A 13,025-nucleotide genomic window follows, 5' to 3' on the forward strand; every position below is an offset into this window, starting at 1 on the left:
ACGTGGCTTAAGTGCTTGCGCGAGCCCTCAGGCCGCCTCACGCACTGGGCATTGACACTGCAGCGGTACAACATTGTTGTGCGCTACCGAAAAGGGAGTTCGAACGTGGTGGCTGACACCCTGTGGCACGTCCCCGTTTCAGCATCTGACTCTTAGGTTCATCACTCCCATGAGCATTCGTACCAAGTAGAGAGCAGAGCCTCAGTCTCCCATGACTTGAACGGCGCCAATTCACCCTCAGTAGAGACTGGAGCCTGTGTCTCCAATGACTCGAACGGCACGACTCCCGATAGCGAAGCGATCCCCAGATTGCCAGCCTCGGGAGAGGACGTTTACCTGGTGGACCCCATTACTTCCTCAAGTATCGTATTCAGCAGGCAAGAGCTACTTAAGGCACAGCAGAGTGATCCATTTTGTTGACAAATTGTTGACGGGCTCAAAGAGCCGAGCTCCCAAGAAGAGCGGAGCAGCAAAGCCGTCGGGCGCACAGGGACAGCTGGTATTGCTGTTGGCACCGAGTGCGATGCAGCTGGTACTGTTGCGGGCACATTGGATATGTATCTGCTTGAGGCCGATGGAGTTCTCCTGCGCTATACCCCATCTGAGGAGGCTCCCCAGGAGTACTTTAAGGTGGTGATGCCCCACCGTCTAAGGAAAGCCACTTTGAGCTATTTCCACGACTCGTGGTTGGCCGGACATGCGAGGGGCCTTGAGACTTACCAAAAGTTGTGCTGCTCTGCTACCTGGCCAGGCATGAAGCGTGATGCTCTTCACTATGCCCGCTCATGCTGTATGTGCCAATGCGTGAAGTCTTGCGCGGACAAACCCCCCGGGCTCATGCAGCCAATCGATAGCCAGCTACCCTGGCAAGTCGCAGCCTGTGACATTATGGGACCCTCTCCCAGAAGCCGGCAAGGCTACGTTTTTCTCCTGGCTGTCACAGATCACTTCACGAAATGGGTTGAACCTTTTCCCCTTCGGAAGTTAACAGCACGTGCAATCTGGGACAAGTTTACCGAGGTCTTTAACCACTTCGGCTTTCCGGCAGAGCTGATAGCATCCTACTTCACAGCCAAGGTGTTCATGGATGCGTGTGCTACCTTTGGCATTAAGCACCGCAAGACAAACACGTACCACCCACAGGCCAACTTAACAGAGCAGATTAACCGAAACCTCAAGCCCTTGCTCGCGGCATCTGCCCAGCAACACAGGGATTGGGATGTCTGTCCTAACGAGATAGGCTTCTCCTTGCAGTGCACGATGAACCGTTTGACTGGGTACACTCCCGCTTTCCTCAACTTCGGGAGAGAGCTGCCAAACCCCACGGACCGCATTTTGCGGACCGGCAGCAGGGCGTGCGCCACGAATGCTGGCTTTTCCAGCTACACGGAACTGCGCTCACAGATGGACGCAGCCCTTGACCTGGCCCGTTCCAACCTGAAAAAGCGCGAACTGGAGAGAAGGCCTAATACTGTCACCCAGCTATTACAACTAAAACAGTTTACCACCGACAGATTGGCAAAAAAATGCCTGCCTTTAGCGATGGCTGGTCCTCGGAGAGCACGCGCGCAACCACGAACTTCGTCGTTCTCGCCTTAAGGGTCCTGTGTCATCACGTGCAAACTTATTTCGCGTCATTGCTCCCCTCTGAAAAGCGACCGGCCCGGTCGCTTCAAGGGCAGCGGGCGCGCACTATGGGCAAGAGTGCCAACATGAAAAGACAAAAAATAACATACAGGAATGTACACAATGCTGAAGCAGTTTGTGAGGGTTGCTTATCCCTCGCGTGCATAGTACGGCTTCATCCGTTCTACGTGGACGACTTCAGCACGGGGACGGTGTCGGTTCGAACCAGGATCAGAGCTTTGAGGCACCACCTCATAGTTCACATCACTGAGGCAGCGTACAACTTCATAGGGGCCGAAATAGCAGCGCAACAATTTCTCTGAGAGCCCTTGGTGTTGGATAGGTGTCCACACCCACACGACCGGACATTCCGTCAGGTCCGGTTGTAACGGTAGGCACCAGTATTCTGCTGGGTGTGGATGCGATTCCGAGCAAGCTGGCGAGCTTCCTCGGCTTTCTCGACGAAATCTTCAGTGGTGTCATTCCTTGTGGTTCCGTGGTCTACCGGGAGCATGGCGTCTAAGGGGGTTGTAACGCGACATCCGTAAACAAGCTCGAATGGTGTTAACTCGGTGGTCTCCTGCACAGCGGTATTGTAAGAAAACGTGACATATGGCAAAATTTCATCCCATGTTTTGTGTTCCACATCCATGTACATGGAGAGCATGTCGGCTAATGTTCTGTTTAGGCGCTCTGTTAAGTCGTTAGTTTGGGGATGATAGGCTGTGGTCTTTCGGTGGTGGGTGTGCGTCAGTGTGACGACTTGTTGCAATAACTCCGCTGTAAACGCTGCACCACGGTCAGTAATGAGTACAGCGGGTGCACCGTGGCAAAGCACGATGTTGTGGACGAAGAAGCTGGCGACTTCAGCAGCAGTTCCCCGCGGCACAGCTTTCGTCTCCGCATAGCAAGTTAAATAGTCAGTTGCCACGATTATCCACTTATTTTGCAAGGATGGTGTGGGGAACGGCCCAAGAAAGTCCATTCCCACTTGCTGGAACGGCGCCGGAGGCGGATCCAAAGGCTGAAGGAGGCCGGCAGGCTTGACGGGTGGAACTTTATGCCTCCGACAGTCACGGCACGTTGGCACATAGCGCTGAACCGACGAAAACAGGTGTGGCCAATAGTATTTTTGCCGTATGCGTGCTAATGTCCTCGCGAAGCCTAAGTGGCCGGCACAGGGATCGTCGTGACACGCCTGTAAAACTTCCTCGCGCAGTACCGTCGGAACGACGAGAAGCAACGTTTCCTGGCTGTTCTCGAAATTTTTCTTGTACTGGACATCGTTTCGCAGGCAGTACGATGTCAATCCTCGTGAAAGTGGGCATAGGACAACGTCAGCTCCCCCGAGTTATCGGATGACTGGAAGCAGCTCAGAGTCTGCACGTTGATAGTCAGCCATGCGCACCACGTCGACGACATGAGGAAACAGCAAATCTAGCTCCAAGTCGGAGGATGTCAAGAGAATAGGAGAACGTGACAAGCAGTCAGCGTCGCTATGCTTATGGCCGGATCTGTAGACAACAGTTATGTCGTATTCCTGGAGGCTCCAACGAGCGAGGCGACCTGACGGGTCTCGTAGATTGGAAAGCCAGCAGAGCGAGTGGTGATCGCTGATCGCTCGAAATGGCCGGCCGTATAAGTAGGGTCGGAACTTGCTGATGGCCCACACGACTGCTAAGCATTCTTTTTCGGTTGTTGAATAATTAGCTTCTGCTTTTGTCCGACAACGACTCGCGTACACAATTACACGTTCTGCGCCATCTTGCCATTGAACCAGAATAGCCCCGAGTCCTACGTTGCAAGCGTCGGTGTGTATTTCAGTTGCCGCGGTGTCATCAAAATCCGCCAGCACTGGAGCGGATTGAAGGCGTTTACGCAATTCGGTGAAGGCCTGCTCTTGGACTTCCGTCCACGCAAAGGGCACATCTTGTCGTGTCAGTCTCGTGAGCGGTTCAGCAATCCTTGAGAAGCCTTCAACGAAACGACGGTAGTAAGCGCAGAGGCCCAGGAACCTCTGAACAGCCTTTTTGTCTTTAGGACGAGGAAACTCGGCAATGGCAGCGAGTTTTTCTGGGTCTGGTCGTACTCCTTGGGAGCTGACCACGTGGCCTAGAAACTTGAGTTCCTGGAAGCCAAAGTAACATTTTACAGGCTTGATGGTGAGGTTGGCCTTGCGTATTGCGGTAAGGACACTTCGTAGCCGGGCGAGATGTTCATCGAATGCGCTGGAAAACACAACAACGTTGTCTAGGTACACTAGACACGTCTGCCACTTTAGTCCAACGAGTACAGTGTCCATCAATCGTTGGAACGTAGCAGGAGCGGAACAGAGACCGAAAAGGCAGCACTTTAAATTTGTACAGCCCATAGGGAGTCACGAAGGCGGTTTTTTCACGGTCACGCTCGTCCACTTCGATTTTCCAGTAGCCTGACTTTAAGTCTAACAAAGTAAAGAACTGAGCATGACGCAGACGGTCCAAAGCGTCACCGATCCGCGGCAGGGGATAAACGTCGCGTTTGGTGACTCAGTTAAGCCGTCTGTAGTCAATGCAGAAGTGGAGTGTGTTGTCTTTCTTTTTTACTAGTACGACAGGCGATGCCCACGGACTTGTCGACGGCTGGATGACGTCATCATTTAGCATTTCTTGAACTTGACGCTTAATCGCCTCCCGCTCCATAGGTGACATGCGATACGGATGCTGACGAACAGGCCACGCCGACTCCTCTGTAACGATCCGGTGTTGCGTAACGCAAGTGCGCTGGACTTTGGATTCCGTGGAAAAACAGCCGGAGAATTCTGTCAGTAGGCCCAGAAGCTGATCCGTCTGTACATTTGCTAAGTGAGCATTAATGTGGACGCGGGTATTCAGGCTGGCGTGAGTTGTTGCATCCGGTGAAGTCACTTGTAACGTGCCGATGTCGGAGAAGTCAGCAATGTCGTTCAGGAATGCCACAGCTGCACCTTGAGGGACGTACTGATACTCATGGCTGAAGTTTGTCAACAAAACTTGCAAGCACTTATGCTGTATTTGAACAAGGCCCCGGGCGATGCAGATGTGCCTTTCGAGCAGCAGCGGGATATTTGCCTCGGCAATACCCTCATAGCCGTCGAATGCGTCGCAGGTGACGAGGGTCACTACGCTGCTCCTTGGCGGCACCGTGATGTTCTCGTCAACAATCCTCAAGGCGTTGACATACGTGTTGTCAGTGCTGCTCCCTGCTAAGGCCTGCGCCGTCAAGAATGTTACCCGTGACTTTTGTAAGTTAATCACAGCTCCATTAGCCTGCAGAAAGTCCATTCCCAGAATTAGGTCCCTCGAACAGCTTGGGAGGATAACGAAATCTCCGAGGTACGTAAACCCACGAATGCTCACTCGCGCTGTGCATCTTCCTACCGGGCTTAGCAGATGGCCTCCTGCAGTGCGAATCTGTGACCCAGTCCACTCAGTAGAAACTTTCTTCAGCTTGCAGGCAAGGCCCATGCTCATAACTGAGGTGTCCGCTCCAGTGTCGATTAACGCCGTTATTTCTTCGTCGTCTATGGTGACGGGAATGTTCAACGTTACTACCTCTCATAAGGTGTTTGACTCCGTCTGTACATCTGCGTCGTTCTGTTTTCGTCGTTGTCGTCGTAGTGGAGGATCTTGTGTACGGTCGTCGTTAGCGACCTCACCTCCGGAGGTCGCTGAACTCAGTTTTCCCGACCCGCCAGGCTAGGCGAGCGGCGTCTCAGAGCGCTACGAGTAAAGGCTTGGCTTGGTGATGGTGACCTGTAACGAGCAGGAGATGACGAATGGGGCTCCTGCCATCGCTGATTAACAATGCGACGATTCGCGACGAAACTCTCTCTTTCCGGCGGCCGCTCACCAGGTCATGGACGAGGTGCATTCGGCAAGAATCCATGGAGCCCCACTTGATGATAAGGACACATTCTGTAGATGTGTCCGGCTTCGCCACAATGAAAACAAAGGGGCTTGTAGTCTGTGGTGCGCCAGACGTCGCTCTTTCTAGTCCTTGCTTTGGCGATGTGCGGTGGGCTGCGAAGCGGCCTGAAGCTTACGTTCATTTGTTGAGTGGGGTGTACCATGCTGCACGCACTTGAGGGTGGCGGATGGCGTACTGCTTCAGCGTAACTCATTTCGGCTTGTGGTCCCTGCTGTGGTGCCTCGTACTGTCCAGGAATATGGACGGCCTGTCGGACCTCAGCGCGCACCATTTCTGCAATGGAAAGTTGTCCCACAGGGGCAGTGGTTGTCTGCATCTTCTGCAGTTCCTCCTTGACGACAGCCCTGATGAGTTCTCACAAGGCACCAACGTCGTTACCAAGGGTAACGGCAGAGAGCTCCCTTGAAATCATGGCGTCGCGGTTGTTTTGCCTGGCCCGCTGTTGAAGGGCCTTTTCCATAGTAGTGGCTTCATCATGGAACTCTGAAAGTGTCGTCGTCGGATTTTGAATGAGGCCAGCAAAGATTTCCTCTTTGACGCCGCGCATGAGATGGCGCACCTTCTTTGTTTCAGTCATAGAACAGTCCGCACGTCTGAAAAGCCGATTCATGTCTCCTACGTACGCCGTCACTCGCTCATTCGGGCCTTGAATTCTTGCCTCCAACGCTAATTCCGCCCTCCCCTTCCTGTCCGCCCTGGCGAAGGCATTGAGGAACTGCCTACGAAATTCTTCCCATGACGTCAGTGTCGCCTCGTGGTTCTCAAACCACGTTTTCGCGGAATCCTCAAGAGCGAAGTACACGTAGCGTAGCTTATGTTCGTGGTTCCAGTCATTGAGGTCGGCAACCCGGTCAAAATGGTCAAGCCAGTCGTCGGCGTCCTCTGAAGCACTTCCGTGGAACAGATTCAGCGTCCGGATGTGATTGACGACAACGTGCGATGCTGCAGGAGTGCCAGGAGGTGGTTGGTTCATCATTCTAGTTCGCTCGGGTAGCAGACCATGCTGTAGCTGGAGTCCCTGGAGACATCGGCTGGCACGTACGTGCACAGGGGTAAGCTCGGCTGAACTACTCGCAGGGCTTAGGTCTGGGGTATGCTCCGGAGATCTTAACATCGGCCATACCCCGCATGTCCACCAGAAATTTCACCCAGCTATTACAACTAAAACAGTTTACCGCCGACAGATTGGCAAAAAAAACGTCTGCCATTAGCGATGGCTGGTCCTCAGAGAGCGTGCGCGCAACCACGAACTTCGTCGTTCTTGCCTTAAGGGTCCCATGTCATCACGTGCAAACTTATTTCGCGTCAATACGACCAGTCACATAGGGATGTGCACTATGGTATAGGCGGTCTCGTCGTCAGACGCAACCATGTCCTGAGTGACGCTGTCAAAGGCATCTCTGCCTCCTTGTCTGCCAAATGGTCAGGCCTGTACTGAGTGGAGACCAAATGTACCCTCTGTAGTTAACGTCTTGGACCTCAAACCTTTCGTTGCCAGAAGCAGCGACTGGGGAGAGGGGGAGGCGGTCAACGAACCACAGGCAAACCGTGACAAGCTGGCTCAGGCCACGCCACCGGTGCAACCTGCGGAAACGCACCTAGGCAGCTTTTCTCCTACGAGCTTGTAGCCGGACTTCATTCCCTACCGGGCAGATCAACGGAGAAATGCAGCTACAGTGCGGGGGACAACACTGAAGCGGGGACAGACCCTTGTGGCCTAGTATTCCCTCTTATGTGTTGCCCAAGGCTCAGCCTGGGCAACAGATAAGGCTCAGAGAGGGCAATCAGCTGGGCAGGCACCTTTTTGGTAAGCCGGCTATGCCGGAGGGCTTTCCTGTTCCTTCCCCAGCATCGTCGAGTCTTGCTATGCCTGGGCCCACTGTGCCACCAGTTTTGTTGACCACAAAGTCAGCTGTCCCTGGTCCTGCCGCCGTGACTGATTTCTACCTTGGTGGGCCACGAACTTGTGCCAGCCTTGCCTCCTGCTGCCTAGGCTGCCGCTCACTGCGGCTGGTGCACCCAGTCAAGTGCTAGCCCCTGGCCGACGGTAGTTACTCCAGCTGCTGCTGCTATAGCCTGGCTGCCAGTCATCCTGATCTGCTGTTCCTGTCAGCATGCAATCCGGGGAGCCCAGCAACTTTTGTGGTGGCTGCTGTGCCAAAATGGCAGCCACACCTCGCGCATCCCTGGCAGCTCCTGTCCAGCAGACCTCAAGCTTTGCTGGTTGACCCATGGTGCTGCCCCGACCTGTCCTTCCTGGGCTGCCAACCCTTCCTCCCAGCAGTGGGCCCTTCCTGGGGTGTGGATTGGAACCTTCATGAACAAGGCTGGCCCCCCTGGCTTAGAAGCAACATCTTCGCCTCTTTGTACTGTGGCACCTTTCCCTGACCTGGTTCTGAGCATGACAGCGACACCCTCTAGGACTTTGCCCTGTTGGCTTAGCCCACTTTGGCTGAGTCAACCTTGCCACTTGGCTGCCTCGGCCAGGCTCTTTTGCAAGCTGGCCTCGGTCTTTAGGAGGGGGGAATGTGGGGATCAAGGTCCTCCCCGCGCCTCATCCCCCAGCTTGTACGCTGTGCTTAGCTCGATTTCTGGGAACCGCCACGGTAACGGCAACATGGCGGACATGGCTAGCATGCCGGAGCTAATTTCCCATGCAAACCGTGCTTCTCTCTCTCCAGCTCGAATCACCGCGTGAGCAACTGTCACCGGGACGCGCCCCGATTGGCCTGCGGCCCCAGGGCACCCTCTCCACCCGAGCTCTCTTTCGCTGTGTGCTTCATCGCCGCGGCAGATGCTCACAGGCCCGCAACGAGTTCACTACATGGGACCTATGCTCCCGCAACTCCTCGATCTCACGCTTGGTGGACCGCTTACCGGTTATCTCTAGCGCAGTGGCCGCGCGTACTCAATCGGTCTTGCGGTGACCCTTTGGCCGTAAGCGGTGGCTGTCACACTATGCTGTATCTTGGGTGAATAAACCCGTTTTTGTTGGTGATCTGACTCTGGCACCTTCTCTGCACCGTGTCGGAGAGTTGACAAACCCTGCCGTAGCGCCTTTGTGTGTTGCAGAGTGGAGGAGCGTCGTACCCTTTCCTGGCCATCGCTCATAGGGTGAGCCATTTGCAAACCCATCTCCACAAAGTAAAAGCTGTCACTGCATCAGGGCCGCTGAAAAGGAAGCTTTAGCTCTGGCCGAACTCCGATGCTGCTTATTCAAGTACATGTAAAACTCATGAACGCATTTATGAAATAAACTCAGGACCAATATTAATTAAATTTGTTGCATTTAAGAGACAAAATTAAATTCTAGTGACTGTTGGAAACAAAATTTCCATTTAGGGCCTGGATTTTCTTTAAAGAATTTTCTAAAATTTGTAAGATTGAAAAAATTGAAGCACGAAGTTTACAAGCTTGCAGTTCTGCACCAAGAACAGATACAACAGTTCTGTAAACTGCATCCATTAGATCATCCAAAGCGGACAAGCTTTATATGTCAATTTATATCTTATGTAAATTTGTTAAATTGTTTACAAGGATTTTGTGAAAGCTCTGCTCGCATGTTACTCATTCTTTTGAGAGCCATGTGTAATATATCAATCTTGTCCGCTTTAGATGTGCTATCACATGCAAGTTACAGAACTGTGATATCTTTTATTGCTGAATTACAGAGTTGCAAACATGATAGTTTCGTTTTCTGAGAATTTGCAATTTTCACAAAATTTTATTAATAAATTAACGACATAAATCAAAATTTTGCAATCAACAGTGGCTAGATTTTAACTTTTCCATTTAAATGCAACAAACCTCATCAGATTTGGTGCAGTGGCTGCTAAGAAAAACAATTTATCTTTTCCCATGTACGTATTTAGATAAGAGCCCCCGAGACAAAAATCGAGAACGCTGGTACACACAGCAAACTAAATAAAACAGGAATGTAATTATGAATAAGCAGAACATTTGCGCTTACCTCTAACTCCATATCGTAAACAATGTTGTCCTTGACTTGTGAAATGCCCCTCACCCCGGTGAGGACAATGTTGTCTCCGATTAAATGCTCTGCATCATCTACATGGCTAAGGAGACGCTGCCCTTTCACCACGAAAATAGTAGTTGTCGACCGCACAGATCTTCTTAAAGGCAGATCGAAGCATGGACATCGTGCACATGTCCTTCAAATTAAGCATCTACACACAGAGACATATACTGGGCAAGTTACGAAACCTGCGCAAACACGTGCAGTGCAGCAGGCAATCAAGGCAATGCGAAAGGAGAGATTGGAGAGATTTACACCAGCTCATTGAAATTTTTTCGCCACATGCGGTGCTCACGCCAGCACGGGAGCGGTGCTCGGCGATGCCATTGTTGTATATAAACTTATCCCATTGCACATCTTCGACAAAACCCGTATACAGGTTCGCAGGTGCACCACTGCACGTGCATGCATCGAAATTCAGGCTGAAATGGCATGATACTCAACAACTACAGTGACTCCTTGCAACTCCTGACATCTGAGGATGAAGTTGACAAAATTCAGGCTATCTACATAGCTACCAATTCCCTCTAAAACTGGCCTGAACACGAACATTTCGTGGTTGTGCTCGGTGTTTTGAAGCAGCTTGCACAAATTACGAGGCATATTTAGAGTTTTGACGTAGCATAGCACAAATCGCAAATGTACCACCCCTGCATGGTATACTCATACAGTCTGCTACCTTGACCACAGCCACTAAAGATTGTGGTGGTACTAGTGCTATCATTGTGATGCACTACTCCACCAATGCATGCTTATTTCCATCAAGCTGGTGAGCCATTTCCACCTTGCTGACATAAAGCTCAACCCACATAGCCCTCACCCCACACAGCATCTCTGCTGCATCAGCACGTAACCTCGGGTTGCCATTCAGGAGCAAGTGCATCGTAACAATAACAGCGAGGTCAAGAGTGGAAAGATTGATGCTTAACGTATTTTGATTTGTTTTTTGCTGTTTCGCACCTTTTTTGAGTGCATTAGTTCTTTACTTTGTGTGTTTGACTGGCATTGCATTTCACCTTCTGTTCGCTTCTAAATGTTATTCCTATTGTTTTTACTTCAGTCATGACTGTTTCAATATCCTTTTTCTTATGTATGCTCCCCCCTTATGTAATACCTCAACAGGGGCATTTAGAGGTCAATAAGTTATGATGATGATGATGATGATGATGATAATCCCTCGCACAAAGCTCAGAATAGAAGGCACTGAAAAGGCATGTTTTCCAATGAAGGTTCTACAAGATGATAGCACATCAAGCAAATGTCTAACACTTACAACTGCGTTCATAGCACATATTGCAAATATATCCCCTGAAAGTCTGTCCACAGTATCATGGTATGTCTGGTGACCACTGCTTTCTGTGCATAACGAATTATTGTCATCGTCATCAGACTTGGAATAAATTAGCTCTATTCATTGATTAGACCAAATGATCTAATTGCAGTTATTTGTAACACTGCAAGTGCTGATGCTTCCCCAAAAACGTGCATGAACATGGTAAGAGGCAAGCGCATGATGGCACAACTTACAGCCTTTGCGTTCGATGATCTTGACACACTTGTCATCATCTCGGGGGCACGTGATGGCATGGTGAATGAGCCAGTTTACCTCATCCTTGCAGCCTGGCTGGTTGCTAATGCATGAATAGCACCACATTTCCGCGGCTCCTGCAATGTCAAGAATGATGCAGATATTGACAATGCTACAGACTAGGGCACTTTAAAGGTCTTCTACATGTTTGAGCATCCTCATCAGCACCTTCTTTCCAACAGTCCCAACTTTGTTGGTCTGCTATCTGCCTCAGCCACTGTTTCTATGTTTTCCAACCAACACCCAACAATTAATTTTTCTATTTATTATTCATCTCACAGTCCCCAGAATTTTGAGGTGGACCATAGGAAATGGTCATTGGCCCTTTTCTTTTCTTGACCTACATATTACCTTTTCCATACGATGAAACACCCACCTATACATGGATGATGGCATTCTTTATCGTCCTGTACATGACACCTCAAATCCTTCAATCTTACAATCTTACAAAACTGTATCCAATACCGGTGTGAAAAGTGTTTGATGTGCTTGAACGTTAGAAAATCCAGACATATTTCACTCCATTGCAAGCAGTCTTACCAGTTGCAAATGTTCACTATCAGCAACTCCAATGTCCATTCTCTTGAAGCTTTCAAATACCTCAGCATGAATGTCACATATAATTTGTCTTGGTTATCTTATATAACATAAATTATGAATAAAGCCACTGGGTTCTTGGACACTTAGTATAAAGCTTCCAGAATTATAATTTTAACTCATTCAACTCTAATTTGCTTTACGCTAGCTAGTGATATTTGGGATCAATACCAGTCTAACCATTTTATTATGCTCGTAGCAATTCAGAATTGCGCAGTTAGATTTCTTTACACAGATTATTTTGGTCTCACCAGTGTCTCTGCTCTTACATCCAGGGCTAACCTAAAACCCTTGCCTTGACAGCATAAGGTTTCTGGCCTCTTGTCTACGTAAAATAAAGGAAATTCAAGCCAGGACAAGCCACAGCAAGATGAACTGGGTAGTCTTTGTCCCCTTTTATTGCTTCTTGAGATTCGCGCTACTCCACCCCTTTTTTAATAGGCGCGGTAACTCACACCTGCATCTATTTTAATTCCTTCATGTCAAGAAATTGGCTCGCTTTGCTTTGCTCACTTTATTGCAAGCTCCTTAAAGGGGGGATAGAAAAATGAGCTTAGCTGCATTACAACCCTTCTACAATACAAGAAACACCACTCTTAATATTGTCACACCGAATTGACGGTGAGGAACGACACATTGTCAAGACTGTGAGTTATGAATTTACCTCTTGCGCCCAGTAAAACAAGTAATACTCAAGCGCAACGATTTTTGGCTGAATTTCGTCACTATTACTTGTGCTTTTCTTCAGCGTGATTCCCCTAGCGACGCCGATTTCTTGGTTGAGCAGCAGGTGTTGGTTGCCCTCAACGATGGCTTCCATGTCTCCGGCCCCTTTTGCGCTGATGCAAATCGTTATGGTAGAACGAGGCAGGATGCTAACTTGATCTTCAAGTACACTTAGGGCGCAACAACTCAGAGTCCTCCCCTGCAGTATCACTTGATCTGTGGACAGCATTGTCAACTTGGAGTTTAAGTCGATGACTGCACTGTGTTGGCTCAGGAAGTCCATGCTGAGAATTACATCTTGTGAGCATTGTTGCAGGATAACAAAGGTCGCAGAGTAAGTGTGATCATGAATGGTAACTCTTGTCGTGCAAATTCCAGCCAGCGTTATGAGGTGTTCTCCAGCTGTATGCATTTGAGGGCCTTCGCAAGCAGTCTTTACTTTCCTCAACTTGGCGATGTAGTGTAGACAACAGAGTAGTCGGCTCCTGCGTTGACTAGAGCGGT

At 50.0% G+C, this 13,025-nt stretch overlaps 1 protein-coding gene across 2 annotated transcripts in view; it reads right to left on the bottom strand.

The window, feature by feature from the left end:
• crim (QVR superfamily protein crim) overlaps positions 1-13,025 on the bottom strand; it is a 45,956-nt gene that overhangs the window by 15,873 nt on the left and 17,058 nt on the right. For both annotated transcript variants that reach the window (XM_050185237.3, XM_055074751.2), the window contains one exon: positions 11,138-11,275. In XM_050185237.3, coding sequence (XP_050041194.1) covers positions 11,138-11,275 — 138 coding nt within the window. The remainder of the gene's footprint in view (positions 1-11,137; positions 11,276-13,025) is intronic.

Source organism: Dermacentor andersoni, chromosome 4, assembly GCF_023375885.2.
Source record: "Dermacentor andersoni chromosome 4, qqDerAnde1_hic_scaffold, whole genome shotgun sequence".
NCBI lineage: Eukaryota > Metazoa > Arthropoda > Arachnida > Ixodida > Ixodidae > Dermacentor > Dermacentor andersoni.